Source organism: Eubalaena glacialis, chromosome 3, assembly GCF_028564815.1.
Source record: "Eubalaena glacialis isolate mEubGla1 chromosome 3, mEubGla1.1.hap2.+ XY, whole genome shotgun sequence".
Taxonomy (NCBI): Eukaryota; Metazoa; Chordata; class Mammalia; order Artiodactyla; family Balaenidae; genus Eubalaena; species Eubalaena glacialis.
Window position 1 is genome coordinate 185,741,640 of NC_083718.1, and position 24,975 is coordinate 185,766,614.

General features: G+C 55.0%; 1 protein-coding gene across 1 annotated transcript in view; it reads right to left on the reverse strand.

Annotated features, from left to right (window-relative positions):
* The window catches only part of TNFRSF1B (TNF receptor superfamily member 1B), a 36,758-nt gene extending 23,761 nt beyond the window's left edge, over positions 1 to 12,997 (reverse strand). The window contains exon 1 of the mRNA XM_061184940.1: positions 12,842 to 12,997. Coding sequence (XP_061040923.1) covers positions 12,842 to 12,919 — 78 coding nt within the window. The 5' untranslated portion in view covers positions 12,920 to 12,997. The remainder of the gene's footprint in view (positions 1 to 12,841) is intronic.
* Between the last annotated feature and the right edge of the window lie 11,978 nt (positions 12,998 to 24,975).

Here is a 24,975-nt window from a genome sequence, read left to right on the forward strand (position 1 = left end):
GCGCAAAGGCAGGGGGGTCTTAACTTGGGTCCGTCATCTTCTCCCAGACTCCCAGGGGGCCCAGCGGGGGAGCTCTAAGGGTCTGCAAAGGCCCTGACACGCGTGTGGACCTGTGTCGGATGGAATATTAGAACCGGGCTCTCTCTGCCTTGGTTTCAGCTAAGAACAGGCAAGGCAAGGACAAGTCGCTGGGAGCATGCGGCCCAGCTTTGGTGAGGCGCTAGGTGGCCCATGCAGGCCTTGCAATGGAGGGGGTTTCCCTCCCTCCTCGAGAGCAAGGCTGGGGAAGCTGACCTGTGACCCTTGCAGTTATGGAGTCACCCTCAGGCTGACCCCAGGCCCAGTCCTCAAGAAGCCCAAGGACAGGAGACGGCAGTAGGCCAGCTGCAGGGACAGTGGAGTGGGCCTCGTTAAGGCAGAGGGAGGAGGGGACGCCTGCAGGCCAGATGTGGGCTTTCTAGGGTAGTGGCCTTGGGTGGTCTCCAAGGGACTTTACTCAAAAGGAACACCTGGAGGGGTGAGGGGACCCCAAAATAAAGAGTCTGGGTGAGTGACCAAAACCCAGCAGCCAGGGGTCCACTAAGTGGCCAGAGGACACAGTGTCCAGGATAAGGGACAGGGATTGGCTGTGAGTCCCTGAAAGAAGGTGAGCCTCAGAGGCCGGCAGGGGGCAAAGCCAGAGCAGGACCAGACCTACCTGGTGGGTCAGGCATGAATTTTCCCCGCCCGCTACTCCCTCCCTTTCCCACTCCTCCCCACTCTCACCCTGGAGGACCAGAAACCACAGCTAGCAGCCGGGGCTGGAGGAGGGAGACGAGGTCAAGGTGGGCACTGCACTGGGGCCCACCCAGTGAGCAGCAGGGCCAGGGCACCAGGCAAGACCCTCTGATTGTGGAGTCTGAGTCAGCGCACTTTCTCGGGGAATTGGGCAACCCCGCGACAGCTGACTTCCTGCCTCCCTGCTCCCCGACCAAGACCCTGCATGCACCCCAAGGTGGCGGCCCTCAGTCCCTTCTCCTATTTATAAATAGACTGCGAGAGGGGGAAGGCAAAGAAGGACAGGCCTGGGGAAGGAGGAGGAAGTGGCCACCACCAAGACAGTGTCATCTGAAAGCACTAAAGCTGTGGAGCCCTCTGCCCTTCCTGCCAGCAATGACGAAGCACTGCGGGGGTCTCCAAGGCTTTCTGATTTTCTGGAGACCCTCCCCCGCCCCCCACTTAGATGCCAGTACCCTTGGGAAGGGGTCCCACTCCCAGCCTCCCCCGGGAGCACCCCTGGGCAGGGTGAGAGCAGGAAGGGGACGTGGTGGGAAGGAGGCCACAGGGGGAAGCTTCACGCTTGAGGAGTACACATGCCCCACAAAACTTCTCTTTTCACAAAGTGGGAGAGACAGAGACTGTTCAGACCCAGGAGGAGCGCCTACGGCATGCAGACAGTGCTGAGCACGCTCACATGCATCCTCTTGTCTTATCTCTGCACCAACACAATGAGGTCAGCATCACCCCATTTTGGAGACGCAGAAACAGAGGCTTCCGGAGATTCGATACCATGTCCGGGGCCACGTAGCCAGCAAGCGGCAGAACTAGTCCCAGCTACATCTCCCTCAGTGTCCTCAGACGGTCTTATACCCCGTGATCTTCTCTTGCTCCCTCATTTCACAGAGGAGAGGCCCAGAGAGGGAGAGTGACCCCCCGGAGAACACACAGTGAGCAAGGTGTGGGTGGGTTCAATGACTCTCCCAGGCAAAAGGGTCTCCAGAATGCCAGGAGCAGACGCTGCAGCCATGGGGCAGAGCAGAGGCGTCTGCCCAAGGACCCAGGGAGGGAAACCGGCTTCAACCAATAGAGAAACCACATCATTTCCATGGCAGGTCCCTGGGGCGCTGGCATATGGTGAGAGACAGCAGAACCATTTGGGCCTCAATCTTAGGGGGTTCTCGGGAGTCCCGCAGACTTCGGGGTGCAGCTGACACGGCGATGACGCCGGAGCCAGGCAGTGGAGGCTCATCTGCCATCACGGAGAGGAGCGGCATCTACGTCAGGAGGACCGACCACATCACAGGCGGCGGCCGAGGGTGACACATCCCACTCCTGGCCTGCTGCCTGTGATGTCGCTTTAGAAGTGAGCTGGGGGAGGACAGGAAGCCCGGGCTGGTATCCGGTTCTTGGGGTCAGGCTTTGTGCTAAGCACCGGGGTACGAAGATACCGGGGCATGGTCCTTGCCCTCAAGGAACCCTTGGTCTAGTTGCAGAAAACACCCCAACCCTTTCCATCCCCTCCCAACACACACACCCCAGGCCCGGCCATATCACCTCCTCAATCTCTCACGGCCCCGCCTCCCCACCCTCGGCATCTCTCCCCACCTACAACCTCCTCACTCTTGGTCCCCAGGCTTCCCAGACAGACCTGAAGCCACCTTCCTACACCAAGTCTGTCCTGAGCTCAGCGTCCTCAGCTTGGGGCCCGGGGGCCGCTGCCTGGGCCCTGCCAGCATCTCCCACTCAGTCTTCACCTCACCCTGCGCCCCCCCTCCGGCTCTGGCACCCTCCCTCCGGCTCTGGCGCCCTCCCTCCGGCTCTGACACCCTCCTTCACGTGTCCTTCTGCTGCTCCCTCGGCCCAAACATCCTGCCCTCCCCTCTTGCAGGGCTAACTCTTTGGCTTCCTTCAAGAGTCCTCTCCACTATCATCTCAAGGAAACCTTCTCCGGACCCGCAGATGGGGTCAGAGGTCCCCCCGAGGGCTCCAGCGACAACCCGGGTATATCTCTCTAATTCATGGACCACCTTTTGGTTAATCGTTTGCTTTCCTGTGTCTCCCCGTCTGCACCTTCTAGCGTGAGCTCTGAGCCAGACACCCGGGTTTCGGTCCCAGCTCTGCCACTCAGCAGCCTCAGTTTTGCCATCTCTGAAACGGGGACAAAAGCAGTGCCCATCTCATGGGGCTGTTATGATTCACTGGGCCAAGGCATGTGGAGTGCTCAGCGCCATGCCCAGCAGCAGCGAGAGCTGAGCGTTAGTCGTTGGGTTTTTATTACTCATGGCTCTACGCCCAGCCCGGCGCACAGCCCACAGCGGGTACCTAATAGTTGCTGAATTGTTTAACAGAAGCAAAAGCTGTCATTTCCAATTAATTGAAATGAGCTGGGGCTAGCAGGAGAACTGGGCAGGAAATGGGCTTACAGAGAGAGAGGGTGGCGTCCCCAGAATGGCAGAGCCCCTCATGGCCACTGCAAGCACCGTGACTTCCGAGTGGTAGTTTAAGCACAGAGCTCGGAAGGGGCTGTCTGGGGTGGAATCTTGGCTCTGCCTCTAGTGAGCTGAGAACCTGAGCCCAAAGCTTAACCTCTGTGCCTCGACTGCTTCTCCTATCAAATGGGGATGATAATGGTACACCCTTCCCAGGCGGCCTTGAGGACAGAAGGCACTCGGGGCATGTAATGCATTAGACCCATGCCTGGCACCCACGAAGCACCCCCTGGACGTCAGTCCTCGCTCAGGGTTTGCTGCGCTCTCCCAGACCCCAAAGGGAAGTGACAGAGGGGGGCCCTTTTATCCCCACCTCACCACTGAGAGGAAAACCAAAGCCCAGGGAGACGGTCCCAAGGTCCTGGCAGCAGAGGCAGGCAGGTCCCCGGGGATTCCTGCCCCTCTGCCCATGGGGGGCTCATCACATTTCATGCCTGAGATGCAAAGGCCAGCCCTGCCCAGCCTCATGTCCACCCCAGCAGCGGCCAGGGTGAGTGAAGCCGGGTTCACCCTGGGGCTGACCACGAGAGCTCCAGGAACACACGAGGGTGACACTGTCCACGGTCAGGTCGCAGGGACAGGGCTGAGGCCATAGGCACCTCATGTTGCAGGAGGGGGTGGAGAGGGATGGCTCCCCTTTCTCCCGAGTGTCTCTGTCCCCACCCTAGGTCTTTGGTGCAGCTCAAAGCCCACCTCCTCCTCCCTGAAGCCTTTGATCCTTCCTTCCTGCTCTGCTACCAACCTCTCAGCCCAGAGCTCTCACCTAAACTACTGCAACATTCTCTCCACCTCATCCGTCCTTCCCACTGAGGCCTGAGTGATCTTCCTAATACACCCTCTGCTCTGGTCACTCCCTCACTCAAAAACTATCCGTGGCTCCCCGTTGCCTCAACTCCTGATATGAAGTGAGTGTGGTAGCTGAAAGCATGGTCACTGGAAAAAAGATGCCTGGCTTTGAATCCAGACTCCCCTCTATTGGAGGGCAGCATCAAAGGAGTTTTGCTTTTTTTAAAAAAAATAAATAAATGAGGCTAAAATACCTCTTCTCATCTGCAGAATGGAACTGATAACAGTATATACCTCATGGGACTGTTGTGAGGATTAAATGAGATAACACATGTGAAGTGCTTAGTAAACGCTCCAAAAATTACAGTTGCTACAATGTTTTAATATAATTTTTAAATTTTTTACTACTTCCAGAAACTGGTCCTAAACAGCCTATAGCCTCAAGTGCCATCGCCACCCCTAACAGGCCTGTTGCTCCAGCTAGGATGGTCTAGCTACTATCCCCTGCTATTCCTCCTCCTGGTATGCACTCAGCCCAATCCTGACCACCCTCCAGGGCTCAGCTTTTAAAAAGATCCTTGTGTGGTCACTGCGGGAAGAGGAATGTGGGGGACAGAGTCAGGAAGGTGTCAGAAGATGAGGGGGGTGACCAAGGGGCCAGGTCAGGAAGAGCGTGAAGCCATGGGGTGTTGGGGGAGGGGAGGGAGGACGGGGGAATCATGCCATGAGGTGGGGGAGAGGGGCTTGAGAGAGCTAGGAGGACAGCACAGAAAGGAGCAGAACTGGGGGCTTGTGAATGCAGAGCAGGAGGTGACAGGCTCACCGGGGACAAGCTGAACCTGGAGCCTCTGCGCGTGGCAGACCGAAGCGGGGCTCTGGGTCAGCACGAGGGAGGACATGGAGGGGTGCCCAGGATGCTGGCGGCCATCCCGGTAACTAAAGCCAAGTGCTGGGAGCCCTTCCCTAAGAGTCACTGTCAAGAGTCACTGTCACAGACCTGGGCCTTGAGCTGGAGACCCACAGAGGCCGGAGCTGCAGGCCACCTCCTGCCCAAAGTCACTGACCCTCTCTACCCCCTTCCCCCTTCCCCTTGTCTAACACTCAGGCTGGGCCAGGTCTCTGCTGATCTCCACTTCCAGCTGGGCCAGCTGAGGGTCAGAGAGGAGAAGGGAACTGGCCAAGCCCTCCCGAGCTGGAGGCTGAGCCAGGGCTGGGCCCGGGACCCCCACTCCCAGCTCCACGCTCTGGTCCCTTCCGCAGCCTCTGGCATCTCTCCTGAATGGCACTGGAGAAGGCTCTCCACGGACAGTCTGGCAGATGCCCATCTAGAGCCCCCTGCCCCAAATCCCTCCCCGTGCTGCTCTCACCCTCAGGCCCGCTCAGTTCCCCGAATATGTGGTCAAATCAGCCACACCCACTGCAGGGCCAGGCTCAGGTGGAAACAGACAGGTGGGCCCCTGTCTGGACAGCAGAGGAAATCAAAAGCCCCTGGGGATTTCCTCCAGTCAAAGCACTGAATCAACCCGGGGTCCCAGCTCCGAAGCCGGGGGCAGAGCAGTGGCTTGCTGGCCAAAGGGATCCGGCCGTGTCCCTCAACGTCACCCCGCACTGCCAGTTGTCCCCACGCGTGCCCGCTCAGTATCTGCTACCGAGAACGGGAGGGCGGCTGGCCGGCCTGGGGCCTGGGAGGTGGGCTCTGCAGCCCTGCGAGCCGGCTAACAGGTCTTGTTCTAGTAACAAAATGGATAGCCTTGCGATCCTCAACCTCGCAGGTGACACCTGCGGTGCAGCCTGTTCCAACCTCTCCTCCTCTGCAAAGAGGACATGGAGGCTGAGAGCTAGGGCGGTGTGTCACGGTCAACAGGCCACCAGGGCAGAGACAGACCAGAGCTGGAGTCTGGGGTCTCCTGGACAGCTGCCCCGCCCCTCGCCTCCCCCCAGCATTGCTCACACCTGGGGCAGACGGAAATCGACTCCTTCAAACCCCCGTCGGTGAACAGACACTTTCTCTTCCTGGGCTCGCACCTCGAGTGCCCCAAACCACAGTGATGTCACCACCACCTGTGACCTCATGGCACGACACGATGGAAAATGACCGTGGGCCTCAGACTCCCAGCCCCACAGTCAACATCTCAGCGGAGGGGCACAAACACCCAAAGCCCTGGGACTCAGAACCAGGGGGACAGCTGTGAGTCCATCACAGGTGACAAAGCCTTCTTCAAGGAACACCCCCCCTCCGCACTCAAGGCTTCCCCGAACCTGTGGGATCCCAGGCGGCAGGCACGGACTTTCCCGTGGTTTGGTGCCCCAAAGGGTCTGGCTTCTGAACTTTAAGAGGGGCTAATTAGGCAGTAAGGGGCAGGGAGGTGGGAAACCCGTGAAGCCTGCTCTGCCTGAGGGCTGTACGTCTCGTCTCGGATGCAAGCGAACCAGCAGCCAGGAATTCTTGATGCTACTGCGGCCTGAGTCAAGGAAATCACTCCAGCTAAAACAAGTGGGACTGAGGTCAGCAAGAAGAGAGACTAGGAATCAAAGATATGAATGGTGGGGAGTGGTGGACCCTCCTTCCTGGGAAAACTCTTAGACCCCCCTCACCCCCAGTCTGTGGCCTCCATCAAGCACAGGCAACACTGATACTCCCCCAACATTCCAAGAGAGTGTTAGGATCAGTGCTGTTAGGTTTTATAGATAGGGGTGCTTAGGCCCAGAGAGGTTAAGTAACCCACGCGAGGTCACACAGTGAGCCGGTGACCACAGTGTACAGATGGGAACTCTGGTCTCCTGGGCCCCAGGCCAGTGCTCCTTCCTCAGGGTCCTGCTGTCTCGGAAATCACTCGGAGGCTGGGGGATGGACAGCATGACCTCAGAAGAGCCTTCACAAAGCGTCCCCATTTCAGGGTTGCAAGTAAATACAACCTTCCGGATCACGGAGGTCAGAGATGGAAGAGATTTTAAAGACAGCCGGGAATCAGCCCATGCCCATCTTGCAGGTGAGAAAATCGAGGCCTTCTGCATCCCCTTCACAGAGAGGTCGTGAGACTCCTCTATTCTATGCCACATGTGCCCCTTGCTCACCCTCAAATGAGATCCAGCACCTGTCACTCACTGAAAGGAGTTGGGAGGGGGAGGGGAGGATTTCCTGACCCCGCAGCCTATGCCACATGCCAGGCTCCTAAGGCCAGGCAGTTGGGTAGGTGATGTGAGAGGCCCTAGGAAGGGGGCTCTGGAGCAGGAAGCACAGCCAGGAGAAGGAAGCCTTCCTTGGAGAAGGCGGGCAGGAGGGAAACTGTTCTCAGGGATGTTGGGCAGGAGCTCTGGGCAAATGGAGGTCTGCCACCCCTACCTCGGAGCCCTGTGGCTCAGAGACAGGGAATCTGACTCCACGGTGACTCCCAGGCCCTGCGAAGCCACAGATGCTCAAATAGCCACCAATGGGCTGCACAGCATATAAAGCACTTTTAATCCTGACCACCAGCCAGTGAGGTGAAGGATCATTTCTATTTTACAGATGGGAACACAAAGGCAGGCTCCCAGAGATAGAAAGACTTGTCAAGGTCACGCAGTCTATAAACAGCAAAGTAAGAAGTGAGCCAAGGTCTGTCCAGTTCTGAGGCCAGAGCGTTTCTTCTAAGTCATCAATATTGCTTCCCTGGGGCCTGGCGGGATGTCCAGAAGCGGGAGCCACAGCAACTCCACTTTGTTCCTGTTTCCCTTGGTAGCACCCTTCTCTCCACCGTAACCCCTGGCTTCCCTCGCTGCCTGCTTCTGGGCAAGTCACATGCTTCCTGGGCTCCTGAGTCACTGCCAGTGGGTGGCCCTGTCACGAGCCAGGAGGGGGATGTGGGCGGGTGAGCACTTTGGGGAGAGCACCGCTAGCCTCAGCAGACTCAACACAGCAGAGGAAGAACCCAGAGAAATATCCCAGAGAGAGTGAGACGAACTGGAGCCCAGCCCTGCCACCACTGGCTTTCCAAACTCTTCTGTCTCATCCATAAAACAGGGTCATTGGGCTTCCCTGGTGGCGCAGTGGTTGAGAATCTGCCTGCCAATGCAGGGGACACGGGTTTGAGCCCTGGTCTGGGAAGATCCCACATGCCGCGGAGCAACTGGGCCCGTGAGCCACAACTACTGAGCCTGCGCGTCTGGGGCCTGTGCTCCGCAACAACAGAGGCCGTGATAGTGAGAGGCCCGCGCACCGCGATGAAGAGTGGCCCCCGCTTGCCACCACTGGAGAAAGCCCTCGCACAGAAACGAAGACCCAACACAGCCATAAATAAATAAAAATTAAAAAAAAAAAAGAGTGGCCCCCACTTGCCGCAACTAGAGAAAGCCCTAGCACAGAAACGAAGACCCAACACAGCCAAAAAAAATAAATACATAAATAAAAAAAAAAAAAACAGGGTCATTATGAAGGTCAGATGAATATTTTCAGACATTAATTCAATATTTTTTAGCACCCACTACATGCCAGGCACTGTTCTAAGCCAATGGTTCTCGACTGAGGCAATTCCCCCCAGGGGACATTTTGCAGCATCTGGAGACAGTTTTAACTGTCGCAACTGAAGGACAAGTGCTGCTGGCATCTAGTGGGTTGAGGTCAGGGACGCTGCTAAACATCCTACAACTCGCAGGACAACTCCCACAGCAACCATATGGCCCGAATGTCAAGAGAACTGAGAACAAGAAATCCTCTTCTAGGCTATGAAAAAGTGAACAAGTCCCTGCCCTCACCATGCTTAACACTCTAGTAGAAAGACACAATGCAAGTGAAAGAAATATAATAGGCCATGAGTGTTACATAGGAAAACAAAGCAGGTCAGGGGAGTGAGAGTACCTGGTGGGGAGCTTTTATAGGTAGGATGGCCAGAGAAGGCATTCCTGAGAAGAATTCATTTCAGCAAAAGGAAGTGCAGGAATGAGACCAGAGGATATCAGCGGGAGGAGCATTCAAGGTAAAGGGGAAGCAAGTGCAAAGGCCCTGAGGCAGGGGTATGTGTGGCATGTCTGAGCAACAGAAAAACAGCCCACATGGCATAAACCTGAGAACTAAGTTGATGTGTAGAGCTGAATGAAACACACACACAAACACCCCACGGATGGCATCAAAACTCTCCCCCTCCAACCTTCTTGGCTACTCCTCCAGGAGCCACTGGGCCAAACCCAGGACCACAGTGAGGGCCACATCCTCAGTCAGCAAACAGGTTCCCCTCTGGCATATCAGACAGGGGACAAAGAGACATCCCAGGACAGCAGGTACCCTGGATCACCCATCTCCACCAAAGGCTAATGTCCCCAGGCCAAGCTAGGAGTCCCCAACCTCTCCCCTAACTCGAGCTGGCCCCAGGCCCCTAGGTATTGAGGAGGCAAACAGAGGCCCCTCAGCCTCAGGCCAACCCAGCAGGTAGAGATCCCCTCAGCCCCCTCCCAGCAACAACAGAAAGCCAGACACCTGGAGCCCTGCCCATCCCATTAGATGGCACCAAATGCTCACCTATCCTGCCAGCTGTATTGGCATTTGTTTGTTGAATGAATGGATGACTAGATGAATGAATGATGCATTCCACACCAGCCAGCAGATACAGCTTTTAAAGGAGGCAAAAACCCTGCAGGCAAAGTGATTCTGCCACACCTGCAGCAGCTCAGGTCTCCCTGGGGCTCTTTCTACAATTTGATCTATTACATCTGACACAACTGAGTATCCACTGTGTGCCAGGGACCCAGGTCGGGGCAGAAGGGGGATACAGGCATGGGGAGGGTAGAGTAAGAAGAGCTTTGGAATCAGGCAGACCTGCATTCGAACCTCCCCACCCCCTACCCTCCAGTTCCATAATCCTGGGAAATGCCATAACTTCTCTGAGCCTCAGCTTCCACGTCTCTAAATGGGAACGCCACCTTTTAAGAGTTGCTATAAGGAAGGTTTCAGCAAGATTCTTTAGTTAAATCCTAAGCATGCTGCCTGGCACTTAGTAGGCATTCAAACAACAGGTGCTATTGTGGTGCTAATAATAAGGAGGAAGACCCCACAGTACCTGCCCTCAAGGAACTTTCCATCTATTGAGGTGGATAAAACACAACCAGATTAAAAAGCAGAATGTAGTCTGTCCTAGAGAGGGATGAAGGGCTGGGAGTTCAAAGAGCAGAGGATAAAATCCAACTGGGAAGGACTCCCCTGGTGGTGCAGTGGTTAAGAATCCGCCTGCCAATGCAGGGGACACGGGTTCGAGCCCTGGCCCGGGAAGATCCCACATGCCGCAGAGCAACTAAGCCCGTGCGCCACAACTACTAAGCCTGTGCCCTAGGGCCCGAGAGCTACAACTACCGAGCCCACGTGCCACAACTACTGAAGCCCGTGCGCCTAGAGCCCATGCTCTGCAACAAGAGAAGCCACCGCAATGAGAAGCCCACGCACCGCAATGAAGAGTAGTCCCAGCTCGTTGCAACTAGAGGAAGCCCGCGCGCAGCAACGAAGACCCAATGCAGCCTAAAAAATAAACAAATTTTTTAAAAATCCAACTGGGAGAGTGAGGAAAGGCTTTGGTGTGTGGGGTGGGGGGAAACGTGCAAAAGACCCTGAAGGATGGGGGAAAGGGTGCACCATGGAGAGAGACAGCGTGGAGTACGAAGATACACAATGGCCGTGTTTCATGGGGTATGGGGTACGATGCAGAGAGGTGGCAGGAAACACCCCGAGACCTCACTCGCTCTGGCCTGAGACACCTGGGGGAGTTTCTGCCTTGGCCACTGGGAGCCTTTTGCTTCCCAGGCAGGGAGAGAGGCACTCCAATTTGAGGAGGGCCACCCCAGCGATGCCACCAAGGAGGATGAGTGGGAGAGGGGGCAGGGGCCAGGGGACCAGCTAAAAGGCTATGAAGACAGTCCCGGAGGAGGGAACCTGAGCTGATACAGGAGCTGGTCACACGGGAGGGAAGTGAGAGACTCAGGAAAACCCCTCAGCAACTCCAAGACTAGGGGCTGCTGTCCTGCAGAGAAGCCCTGTGCCTCCTCCCCCCAGGGGCTCGTATGTCCCCAGGTTGGCTGAGGCACAGTGATGCCCCTAGTCTTGGGACGCTGCAGTCAGGCTGGGGACCAGAGCCATCAGCATCCACACTCGAGTCTCAGACCTGGGACTCTCCTGACCTCCTCTGTTTACAGAACAACCTCTGGGGCAGCGCCCCCAGGTCCCACCCTGGCACCAACTGTGAATGAGTCAATTCTGGTCTGAGCACCTCCATCCTCTGCCCTTGAGAACTGGACTCTAAAGGTGTCTTTAGCCTTGGCCAGTGAGTCACCTCACATGAGTCAATGCCACCTCCCACGTTCCTCCCTGGTCAAGATATCCAGATGGGTCAGCACACACCCATCCATCAGGGTAAGATCATGAGGAAAGGATGAAGGCACACCTCCTCCCTAGCCAAGGGGGGAAAGGAAGAGGTGTCCCTTTTGAAGAAAGAGAGCCCCCCATGCCCTTCCATGAAACACAAGGAGTTTGCTGAGCCTCAGTTTTCCTTCTCTGCAAAATGGGGCTATTCTTTTTTTAATTAATTAATTTAGTTGTTTGTTTTTGGCTGCGTTGGGTCTTTGTTGCTGCACGCGGGCTTCCTCTAGTTGCAGTGAGCGGGGACTACTCTTTGTTGCGGGCTTCTCATTGCGGTGGCTTCCCTTGTTGTGGAGCACAGACTCTAGGCGCGCAGGCTTGAGTAGTTGTGGCACGCGGGCTCAGCAGTTGTGGCTCACGAGCTCTAGGGCGCAGGCTTAGTAGTTGTGGTGCACGGGCTTAGTTGCTCTGCGGCATGTGGGATCTTCCCAGACCAGGGCTCGAACCCGTGTCCCCTGCATTGGCAGGCGGATTCTTAACCACTGCGCCACCAGGGAAGTCCAAAATGGGGCTATTCTGTCTTACCAGACCACGGAGACAGCTGCGAGAGGCAAAGGTGGAACAATCCTCTGTACACTCTCCCTTGCTATTGTGGTGGGTGCAGTTAGTGCTGAATAACAGCTCTGGGGTCTCTGCTCTCTCCATTTTCCTGGAGCCCCTTAGACATCATGTTCGTCTTGATAACCAGCCCAGAAGTCCTCCCTCACCCGTGTCGCCCAGAGCTCAGGCACAGATCCTTGGGGAGGTCAGCCCAAGGGAACCTGAGGGCACTGTCTCCCTCCCCATCACCCCAGAGTCCACAGATGGCAGGCTCTGAAGTGGCCACTGGACACTCCAGGTGGGTCCTGGGGAAGGGGTCTGGGCAAAGGGCACGGAAGACAGTCCACAGTCTGACTGTGCCCTTATTAGGTGCTTACTGCACACCTGGCCCTGTTCTTTTACACACGCAGCTCCAGTATTTCTAAGAAAGAGGAAAACCGTAGCCCAGAAGGGGAGGAAGTCTTCTGAAGAAGGTGCCGGGCATCGGTAGTGGGGACAGCGCCCCAGTACATATCACCGCCTACCCCCACCCCCAAGTCACCCCGGAGAGGCCAGGGGTCGCAAGGGTAACGGGAGTTGGGGTCCACAGTCTGGCTGGGATCTGCCCAGGGCCCACTGGCCGGCCACCGACGGCGGAGGGACCAAGGTGCGACTCCGGGTCGCGGTGGCCAGAGTTCCGGCCCCGGGCGCACGTGTGCCAAACCCGGGGTCCCCAGAGGGTCTCCAGCGGCGCGCGCCTGATCCGGTGTGGCGGGTGCGGCGCCTCCGTCGTCCCGAGCCCCGCACCCCTGTCACGGCGCCCCGGACGCCCCGGGGCGGGGGACGCGCGCCAGACCGGGGGTGGATGGGACGGCGCCCCCCCGCCCCAGACAGGGCCGCGCGAGTCACCTACCTGGGCGGGCACGGCGCGCCCTGCGGCCCAGAGCTGCAGTCCGACGGCCAGCGCGGCCCAGAAGGCGGTGGGCACCATGGGTGCGGGCGGCTCGGCGGGCCCTCACGCCTCCGCTCCCGTTCCGCTGCCTCGGGCGCCTCCGACTGAAAGCGAAAGCCGGCGCGCTCCCGGAGAGAGGCCGTGGTGGGGGGGGGGGGGGGGGGCGGGGGGAGCGTGGACACACCTCCTCCCCGCCCCACACAGCCGGCCGCCCCGCCCCCAACCCCCACTCTCACCCCAGCTCTGCCAGCCTAGCGCTGGGTCCATACCTCCAGCGCCAGCCGCTCCCAGCTTTCCGAGACCCTCCAGCCTCCTTCTAACGTCCCCTCCCCTTCCAGTCACCCTTCCCAGCGGGGGTGGGGGGGTGGGAGAGGGGGCAGGAGACCCGCATTGGGGTCGGGCTCCCACCAGGCTTGCGACTGCCCCGAGGTTTTGTCTCTCGACCTGCCCTGAGTCCACCTACCCCTCCCACCTCCTGCAGGCTCCCCACTCCCTTGGCGGTGGGGCACGAATTTGGGAAAACATCCCACACAACTGACAGTAGCTCACGGGCATTCTAAATTATTCCCTCACTAGACTTTATCTGACTTTAGAGCCAGACCACCTGGGTCTGCATCTCTGCCTTAACCTCACAGAGGTAGTCTGAAGACTGAAAGTTATATAACACACATACTATAGTATGTATTATATATGTATGTAAACTTACAAAGTAAGTATATAAGTAACTTAATAAGCTCTGTATACATATTAGCTGTAATTACTGTTATTCATTTGTTCATTTATCCTTAAACATTCTTCATGCCCTCCTCAGGGTGAGCCGGAGCCTGCCCTGACCTCCTTCTTGAGTCCCCTGTCCAGGTGGCTGACCAGTAAACAGAGGCTGGGACAGAAAGCTGTGGGAGCCCAGAGTGGGGCTGGCCCAGGCCAAGGGCCGTGAGGGCTGGTTTCCCTGGAGTTGACATCTGAGCACCCACTCCAGCTGCCAGCTGCACCCCCTGTACTTTGAGTGCCAACCCTAATACCAGGGCCAGCCCTGCGGGACCAGAACATATTCCCCCAGCCCTGGGAGTCCTTGCCCCCAGCACACAGGGCGTTTCTGAGGGGCAGGGTGGGCAGGGTGGCAGGAGGGGAAGCTATTCTGTTCCCTCACTGCAGGCTGCCCCAGGAGAGGTCCAGGGACCCCTGCTCTGGGCCACCAACCCCTGTGGTGGAGACAGCAAGGATGATGCTTCTAGGTGCTGAGAAACTGGGAAGTGACCCTTGGCGGATGGAAAATCCCACCTCCTGATCAGGAGACTGGGAAATTACCTGGTTTCCACACGTTTCTAAGACATGGGCCATGCTAAGGGCAAGGCTAGCACAGCCCACAAGCTTAACTCTGCAGAGAGGGTCAGACTCTAAAACTAGCATGAAGATTTCTTCTGGCCCTTACAAGTCTTGTCTGGGAGCAGTTTGGAGGAGTCCCTGATCCATAAGAGAGAGCCAAAGGCCAGGAGTGGGGTGTCACCTGGTGAAAACAGGAGCAAACGGTTCTCCATGGATGCCCCCTACACACCTCAAACCCAGTGGGCCCCACTGACTCATTGCCTCCAATGGCTCCCGGTCCCAGGGGGCAGCACCACCACCACCCAAACGTGGGGATCCTCCTGGGATCCCACCTTCCATCCCAGCTCCACCAACTGGACTCCAAGAGGTGGGTGACAGCCAAGCCAAGAGGAAAGCAAACCCTCTGTCTAGTGATTCTGTACAAGGTACTTAATACAGAGGAATTGGTTGTAAAGATGTTAGAGAAATTAAAAGAACAATTAGAGGAAAGAGAGACTAGTCTGAGATTAACAACTGCAAGAAGCCACCACCACCTCTGGGGCTGGAAGTGACGTTACCAAAGCCAGGAGCTGGGGCACCTGGGGGCATCTGGGACCGTGGAGGAGACAGAGCCACTGTTAGAGACACGTGTGAAGCAGAGAGGAGGAAAATATCCCAGCTTCTCCCTTCCTCCCACCCTACAATCTCCCACCAGTGACTCCCATTGACCAAACCTAAGACACGAGCCACTTAGCAAAGGAACCTGGGAAATGTAGTTTGTTGGGGTCAGCCCACTGCAGTGGGGGCGGGTGGGGGGGGGGACAACATGGCAGGGCCTGGAGCTGAGCGCAGGCAGATAACAGGCGAGGGTCTAAGGAGAAAGTCTCACTCCTTGTTACACTTGCTTAGGGGACCTATCTTTTCCCAGACTCTGCATGAAATCCTGCGCAGGTCCTGGAGCTTTTCCAGGCACTCTCAGGCAAGACACAACCTTCTGGTCTACCAGATGAGAGTCCAGTGCTGCCCTGGGACTCAATAGAGCTACAGCCTTTTATCCAGGGTGGAGTTTCTCCCCTTCTCCAGCTGAACCCAGGCTGGATCCTGCCTGGGTGTGGGAGGACCCGGCGACTCCTCTCTTGACTGCCGAGTGTGGTTGGGGAGAGGGTTTTGGAAGCAAAGGGCACAGTGTTTCATAGCAGCTAGAGTTGTCACCCCACACACACACACTGGGGCCTCTGGGAGGCAGTTTCTGGCTCATTCTCTCTCGGGGCACTTTTGCAGGTGTCTAGGAGACCTTGCTGATTCCTCTGACCATGGCTCCCCAGCACCAGGGATACCTGAGCCTCCTGCTGGACATAGCTTACCATATCCCCCTTGTCCCCTACATGAGTGGTGGTCCTCCAGGCTCCTCCTGCCCAGGGTTCCTCCCCATAGGAAGCACTATGGGTCAGAGATGACCCGAGGCCGGCTTCCTCCCCGGAGCCCACGGTTGCCCTTCACCCTACACCTGGAGCAGCCCGGCTCACACCCATGCACCCTGTCTCACTCCAGCTCTGCCGCCTCAGGCCCATCCAGCCACAGGCTCCAACTCACATCACGACCTTTCTGGAGTACCTGCTGTGTGCCAGCCCTGGGGTGCTGGGTGCTTAGTAGTGCACAAGCGCTTGAGAGTCTCCCGTCAGTCTTGTGGTCCCTAAATGCCTGCGATATCAAGCTCTCAGAGTGGACCCCTTATCCACTCCTGCTTGGCCCGAGGTAAGGGGAAGCACCCTCGCCTCTCCCCTGAGAGGCAGCAGGGGGCGCTCAGCACCATGGCGACTCCTTCCCCCCCAAATCCTTTCTCTTGGCTGCTCCAACCCGACATCTTGTTTCAGCTGGGGGTAGGCAATGGCGAATTCTGGCTAAGCCATTTGACATTCAGTCTCTTAGCATGACCTTTATCAGTGGCCCAAGACTCTCTCTTCAGGATGGGGTTTGATCTTAGAATCCATCATATTGCACTTGCCATTACCAAATCAGTGACAGCATGGGGAGCCCCTGTGATACCCTGCCCACTGTATCACTTGGTCCCTCTCCTTCTGTCCCACGGCCCGGCCCTGGCTTTGGCCTTGGCCATTTCTCACGTGATGTTCTGATGGCCTCTAAACCGGTCCCCTGGGCTTCAGGCTCTGTCCCTCTAATCCGTTAGCCAGGGTGCGGCCAGGGCCAGCTCTCAAAAATGTAAGGCAGTCATGTCATTCCTCCTAGTCTAGTAGCTGTCAACCAAGCGGTGATTTTGCCCCCTCCTCCAGAGGACATTTGGCAATGCCTGGAGACATTCTGGGTTGTCACAGTTGCAGGGGGCAGGTGCTACTGGCATCTTGCGACTAGAGACAGGAAGGGGCAGGCGGGGGCTGCGAAATATCCTACTGTGCACAGCACAGCACCCACGACAGAGAGTTATCCAAGCCCAAATGTTGGTAGTACTGAGGCTGAGAACCCGTGCCCTCGCCCATGGCTCCCCACAGCCTGCAGAATTGAGTGCAGCCTCCTCAGTGAGATGCTGGAGGCCTTCATGTCCCGGCCCAGCCTGCCTCCCAGGCAGATCTCCTGCACCATGGCCTCCATCTCCACACTCTAACCACCCTGGACTCCCTGAAGCATCCTGAGTTCCCACCTCCATGCCTTTGTCCACACAGGTCCCTCTGCCTGGGATGTCTTTCCCTCCTGTTTGCTTGATGATCACCTACCTGTCCTTCAAGTCAAAGCCCAACTCTCTCTCCTCAGTGAAACTTGCCCTTAACCACACCCCACCAACCCAAGCAGGGATTGTTACTTCCACAGACCTTTAGCATGACACTTACCTCTGTATGGCTAGTCGATTACATGGCCCCTCTCCTCTCTTAGTAATTATGATACTAGCAGTTATTGGAAGTCTCTTCTGGGCCCGATAACTTATAGATGTTGTCTTGCAACAGAGAGGTCAAACTTATATGACCAGTGAGGAGTACTTACCAAATTCCTTTGTATCCTACATGAGTGGTGGCCTCCAGGCTTCTGCCCAGGGCTCCTCCCCATAGGAAGCACTATGGGTCAGAGATGACCCGAGGCCGGCTTCCTCCCCGGAGCCCACGGTTGCCCTTCACCCTACACCTGGAGCAGCCCGGCTCACACCCATGCACCCTGTCTCACTCCAGCTCTGCCGCCTCAGGCCCATCCAGCCACAGGCTCCAACTCACATCACGACCTTTCTGGAGCACCTGCTGTGTGCCAGCCCTGGGGTGCTGGGCGCTTAGTAGTGCACAAGCATTTGAGAGTCTCCCATCAGTCTTCTGGTCCCTAAACGCCTGCGATGTCAAGCCAGGGGATTCAAACACATAGTCAAGGAGCTCTGCTCATCTGGCTGCCTCTCACTGCTGGACTGTGTGGTCCTCAAGGGCAGAGGGACTTGGTCATGGTCCCCTCTATTTCCCTGCTGACACGGTGATACCCAGAGTCGGGGCTCAGTAGGGTTGAGGTGGATAAGGAGTGCATACAGGCCGAGTGTACACAGGAGGCAAGAAAGGGGAGAGGAAGTGAGGGAGCGAACGAAGGGCTGAGTGAATGTCAGGGTCAAGGCCCCAGAATCCAGTCCAGCTCAATCACTCCCAGACCCTATGCACTCAGCCAGGTCTCCCAGGCCATGCATCTCTTAGACCCCTAGTCCCATGACGCAGAAAAATCCCACTTGCTCCTCGGTAATGGGTAGCAGGCAGGCTTCCAGCACACAGGACCATGGCCCTCTGGTCCCCAACCCAGGGGCTGCATGTACAGTTATCTGAACCCTGGGGCTCCCTGGAGGCTTTCCTCACTTTCCAGTGCAGCCCATAGCCCTCAGAGAGCCCCCAGCCATCTCGCACACACCACCCCAGCAAGCTGATGCCCGTGCTTTACAAACTGGTGTAGAGGAAAGCTCAGCCGCGGCAGGCATCGTGCACAAGGACAGCTAGCCTGTCCGCCAATATTTACTGAACACCTACTATGTGCTGGGTGTTCTAGTGAACCGTTTGGAGGAATGGCTCTCCAGCTTCAGCCAGCATCAGAATCATCTGGAAGTCTTGTTCAACATGCAGATTCCCGGGCCCCACTCCCATCTCTGTTGAGGGCCTGACAATCTGGCTTTTTAACGAGCCCTCAGGTGACTGACAGACACCATTCAGGAAACAGGGTTTAGCTGCAACAGGTGCCGTGGCTGAGGGTGGTTCGGAAGGCATTGCTGTGGTCGCACTGGGAGGGGTAGTTCACACTGTGGGGGAGGTCTCAGAACCCGCCATCAAATCTTGTGACCTGGTCTCCAGGAGTTCCAGTGGGATCCTGTCTTGGGCAGCAGGACCCCCTCCCCAGCCCCACCCAGTTTGGCCCACAGCTTGGGCAAGCAACCTTCTCTCTCATCCCACTGTCCTGCTTGTCTCAGCACCCTGGCTGCTCTGGGTCAGCCCCTTGATGACTCATGTCCCAAAATCTCGAAAAGGAAGTAGCGCTGGGGTGAGCCACAGCTCTGCAACCGTCTCCTTCATCTGTCGAGGCCTCCCACCTACCCTCCTGCCTACCCCAGGGCCATGTCTTGGGCTGAGCTGGCCATAACAAGCTGGGGGCAGGGGTGCTGGACCAGGAAATACTCCCCAGCTCCTGTCGCCATTTCCTTCCAAAGAAGGGGAGGGCAGCTCTCCCTCCCCGCAACCCTCAAAGAGGACCCCAGGCAATTTGGGGAAGGTTGCCAAGAGAGCCTCCAGGCCTCCCCCTCCCTCCACTCCACTGAAACCTCCCTGTTCTGGGTTGTCTCTTCCCAGGAACCAATCCCCAAACCTGCCCCAAAGCTTCTGAAGACCCTTAGTTTCTAAGCCCAGCAAGTGGGCCCAGCTCAGACTCAGGGGAGTTCCCATCCTAGCCCCCTCCCTGTGTGAGGGCCTAGAACATCTAGAACATGAGGGCGCTGGATTAGATCCGGGGAGGCAGGCTGCTTTCAGACTAAATGCTAACTCTGCTTGGTGGTAGCTGCCTAGGGCTTCATGTTGAAAAGGATTCTGAGCCTGTGTGTGGCCTCTGCAAGAAAGGATGCTTAACCAAGTAGCCAGGTGTGTGCTGGGTGGGGAAGGAGGCAGCCACAGCAGATCACCCGGCCTCTGCTGTCTCTGGACTAGGTCCATGTGCCCCTCCTGTCCTGACGTTCAAGGACTCTGACGTCCATGAGATGTGGGGGGATGGGGATGGAGCTGGGCTGGGCTTGATTCTAAACCGCTGCCTTTAACAGTACAGAGGGGGGACTTCCCTGGTGGTCCAGTTTAAGAATCCGCCTTCCAATGCAGGAGACGCAAGTTCCATCCCTGGTTGGGGAACTAAGATCCCACATGCCGCAGGACAACTAAAGCCTGTGCGCCGCAACTACTGAGCCCGTGCGCCGCAACTAGAGAGCCCGCATGCCACAACTACAGAGCCCACGTGCTCTGGAGCCCGCACGCCGCAACGAAGAGCCCACGCACCGCAACTAAGATCCGACTAAGCCAAAACAAAACCAAAAAACAAAACAGTACAGAGGGGACATATCTGTCCTGCAGGAATGACCGCCTTTGATCCCACTCAGGGCCTTCCACGATGGGTAGTTCTCCCTTTCATCCTACTGCAAACCACGTTGCTGCATTTTACACCCACCTGTCTTTTAATCTGACATTGTCTTTGTCTCAGTTTTTTTTAATTAAAAAAAATCCAAAGCATAATATAAGAAACACCCATATTCCCACTACCCAGAATTGACCAATGCTAACAACTGGGGCTGCCCTCCTTCCTCTCTGACCTTCTATCCTATCACTTGACACCTCTGTTCTGGCTGGTCCTGAACAGGCAAAGCACCTGGATCACCCGTCCTCCAGACACCTGTGTGACTCCCCCCCTCACTTTGGTCCAGTCTGCTCAAACGCCGCCTCCTCGGTGATGCTTCTCTGACCCTCCGAACTAAAGTTACTTTTCTTCATAGCAGCTAGTATAAGCTCTCTATTTGTTTATTGTCTCTCTCTCCCATGATGGCAGGAACCTTGTCTGTTCTGTTCTCTGCTGTGTCCCCAACACCTAGAAAGCAGCACCAGCACTGATTCGATTTTTTTTTTTTTAATAGTAGGCTCTCAGTAAATTTTTGTTGAATTATTTTTTTGCTTCAAATTCTTATCTAATTAAAATCAAAGTCCTTCTTGACCCCCAGCCCCTGGTCTAGTCCCTTGTCTTTCCCTCCAAAGGCAACTATTCCTCTGAGTCTGCCATGTTTCTCTCAAATCCGTTTTCTGCCTTTACATGGAAAGGGACGACAGGGAGTATTATTATACGCGTGCTTCTGTGTTTATATCAACATACCAGGCATGCTCTCCTGCCCCCTGGTTTTTCCCCCCACCACCCCTCGGCTGTGTTTCTGAGAACTTTCCGTGTTGTTGAGTTCAGACCTGGTCCTGCCCTGCACGCCTGCCCTCCACTCCCCCCACCCCCTCGCCCTCCCCCCGTTTCTGTTTACCTGCTGCCCTGCGAATTGACTGTCAGGTGTTTGCACCTCTGGCCCCGATGCACATTCTGGCACCTGTCTCCTGAAGCACGGGATTGAGAGTTTCTCTAGGTCGTAAACCTAGAAAGTAGCGCTGCCAGGCTGTGGGGTTTACACATTTTCATTTTCGCTAGGTCCTGCCAAATTCCTCTCCCAAGGGGTTGTACTGTTCACACTCCCAGCAGTACGTGAGGAGTCTCCCTCCCCGGTACCCACATCTGCAAGGACATTTGATCTTGTCAGCGGGTTTCTTTTGATAGCCCTTTATATTTTCAAAGGGCTTTCAATTCTCCTACCTCTTTTCAGCCTCACCAAGGTCCTGCCATATTCCTTTCCTCTGAAGGATGTCTCCCCTCCCCCAACTCCCAACCCCCAGTCCCTCACCCCTCCACCCCTAACCTTCATTCCTTCTGCCCACCTACCCACCCCACCCTCCAAACCCCGCTCTCACTGACTCTCCTTCAGGCCCTGGAGGAGCCAAGAAGCAGCTGGTCCTTACTTTCCAGGTAAAGCCTCAAAGACAAGGAATGTCTGCTAGACACACTCTGGCCTCAGTTTCCCTGCCTCGCCTTGAGTTCTCCACCCCATTACAAACTGGGCCACTCCCAGCCTGGGCAGGTACCCAACCCCCTCAACTAGTCCCTCCTCCAGCCCCTCCCCCCTTTGGGTAAGTGATTCCTAGCTATTTTATAATTTGGTCACTGGTGTGAACGGAATCTTTTTTTGCATAACTTCTCTCGCTCTCAGGTACATCGGGTTCAGTGAATCATACTCCTCAGATCTTGCCTTACAAGCCTCCTCTCTTGCCTTATTTTCCCCCCAATCCCTGCTCCCCCCATAAACTCAATCCATGTGTCCTTGTAAAGCACATGGTGGTGTCTGTGGGTGTTCGCATTTCTCTGAAGTGGGACTGCCAGATCTTGGAGTCATTGTGTACCTATTTCACCAGCATTGCCAGAAATTTCTCCAGGACCGCAAAGCCAGGCACACTCCTTCCCACCAGCATGGTCACAGGGTTCCCCTTTCTTCACACTCTCCCCAAAACTCACCATTAGCCAACATTCTGATTTTGGCCAATCTGATGGGTATGGAGTGGAGCCCACCCTTGTCTCATTTGCATTTCTCTGAATATTCGTGGGTTTGAGCACCTCTTCATTACTTAGTCATTCGGGTTTCCCCTTCTGTGAACTGCCTATGCATATCCTTTGACCATATTTCTATTATTTCCTGTCTTTTTCTTGTAGCTTTGCAATAATTCCTTGTATATTCTACGTATTAATTCCTTGTCATTTTTAGGTGTCACAAACACTTCCCCATTCTGTCATCTGTCTGGTATCTTGGTTTATAGTGTTCTTTGTTGATTCAAAAAAAGAAAAAAAACTTTAATTTTAATGTAATTCAAATCCATAAATTTTTTGCCATTTTGTTCTTAGCCAAAAGGTCCTTCCTTACAGTGGGATGTAAAAGTACTTTCCTATATTTTCTTTCATTAGCTTTATGATTTTACATCTCACATCTAGGTTTTTAATACAACTGAATTATATGTGGTATATAAGATCTAGAGACCCAACTTCATTTTTCTCCACAGAGTGAGTCAGTCTTTCCTATACCATTGGCAAAATAGTCCATCCTTTAATCGCTGATCATAATTACATGGGTCTGTCGCTGAACGATTCCTTCTGTTCCATTCATTCTTGTTCCTAGGCTACTTCCACATATTTTTTATTGGTAGAGCTTTGTAGAATGTTTAGTATCTGGTAAAGTGCATCTCCTTAGCCCCTTTTTGAAATTGACTTAATTCTATAGGTTCTTTATTCTTCCACACACATTTTTGAATACACTTGTTAAATTCCTCAAATTCCAGCTGAGATTTTAATTGAGATTGCACTGAATTGACAGGCAAATTTGGGGGAGAACTGACATCATTGCAGTGTCATTGTAGCTCATTGGCAACGTGGTATACCCTTCATCAATAAATGAAGAAGAGCTTCTTCTGTGGCTTTTAATAGCTTGTCCCCACCCTCTGGGCACTCGGGTGTGGCAGGGTTAAAGTTGTCAGCACCCCTCCCTAACTCACCAGCTTCTACACCTGGGCTCCCATTTGATGTTTGCAATAACTCCAGGCGAGCTGAATGGCAGGACCTAATAGTCCTTTGTATAGGTGATTTTAAGGAGTTTATCCAAGTCCACACAGCCAGCACGATGTGGACACATGATGTCCCTGCATTAGATCTCAACACCAATGCAGGTGTTGAAGAGTAAACGCTATGATACATGAAAAGTACCTGGCTCATAGTAAGCACTCAATAATGATGACCATTAGGATGGAAACCCAGTTTATATTATAAGACAGATCCAAGGGTTGCTGCTTCAGCTCAAGGGGGCTGGGGAAGGTTTGCTCCCCACCAGCTTGGCTCTCTCCTGAGGTACCTCCCCAGAGCCCTAAAATCCCACGGTCTGGATCGGTGATCCCAGACTCCGTAGAATAATGGGAATAATTAAAAATCTGAAGTAGGCAAAAGTGATTCCCTAATATAGCACAGATGCTGAGAAGGAGCAGGTCTTGTAGGTTAAATGAAAGAACAAGAACTAAAAGCAGGAGGCCTCTAGACATTCCCTGCAGAGTCAGCAGAAGCAAATCCTCTCAGGGCGGCCTCCATGGAGATGGGGTTCATGCTGACAGTCTCAGTTATGGATTTCTAACAATTTGTGATCGTAGGATGAAAATGACTTTAACAATGTGAGTCGGGCTATGAACAAACACCCATAACAATTATAACCATAAGTTGGGCGATTTTATTTTATTAATAAGTCACTGAAGATAATTTTAAAAAATTATTTAGAAGAAGGAAAGAAACCAAAATGTTTGAAGTGCTTATAATGGGAGATGGAATCATGTATAATTCTTGTTATTTTCCCTATACTTTTTTCTATTTTTATGAGTTTTTCTTTTTCCCCCAAATTAGTTACCTCTCTATTTATAAAGGTGTGTAGTTTTTGTTTTAAGTTTTAAAGCACCAGCAACCTGGGTGCTAGTCCTAACAGCCACTGATTCCCTATGTGACCTCGGGCACATCTCTCTCCTCTCCAGGCCTCAGTTTCCCCATCTGGACTCTGAGAGGGAGGGGCTGCATGGGGCTCTGAGATCTGGGGGGGTCACGAATCCCTCTTGCACATCAGCCCCGCCCCACATCTGCACATCCCGCCGGGGCCCACCAGCCCAGATGGCCTACAGGTGACACTAACGAGAACATTTTTTTCTCATTAGCGAAAACTTGGCTCAGAGCAGGAACGGCCAAGGAGCCAGGAGGGGCGACAGGGCCGGGGAGCCATTCCGCACCAGGCTGGACATGAGGTGGCTCTGGGCCCATTTCCCTGACACGGTACCCAGCCCTGGCTGTGGGAGATGCCGCACAGGAGACCCTGCACGTCAGCAGTGCCCAACTCACCTACCTCATTTCCCCAGAAAGTTTTCCCTTTCCCAATTCAAAAGGAGGAAGAAATAAGTAATTTTTCCCCTGCTACAATTTCTCAGTCTTCACTCATTTGGATGTTTACGAGAACATGTCTACCGGCCAGAGCTGGGCAGGGCTGGGCAGGGCTGGGCAGGGATGACTCAGTGTGGACACAACCACTGCAGGAACTTGGTGGGTGGAGGCCAAGCACTTGGAGGAGGACAGAGGGACCCTGGCTGAGGAGCCCGGGGGCTTCTTGAAGTAGGTGGCAGTGACTTGGCCCCCTCTAATTCATCTCCCAGGTGAAGTCTGTCTTCACAGGACGTCACTCCCGGGGAACCAGAGCCCCACACCCCCCGTCCCAGGCATGTCTTGCCTGCCCTGCAGACTCCACGTGTAAGTATTGAGCACCTCCTGTGTTCTAGGCAGAGTTCTATGGCCCCTTCACCTACAGTTCATGGAGACCCTGCTCCAGCCGTGTGCCCAAATGAGGATCCCAGAACATTTAGTTCCTAGGAATGAATGGTGGCATTTCAAACACCAAGAAGGCATCAACTTTGCCACCCTCTAGACCTGGGCTCAAGTCCTAGCTCAGACCACTTACTGCCATGTGACCTTGACCTTGAACAAATAACTTCATCTCCCTGAGCCTCCATTTCCTCACCTATAGAATGCCGGGGGGGGGGGGGGGAGGGGAGGAGGTCCCATTCTAAGTTCCCTGCAGGGATGCTGTAATGATCAGAGTTTGGGAGTCCACTGCACCTGGCACATAGTAGGTGCTCAGTAAATGTAGA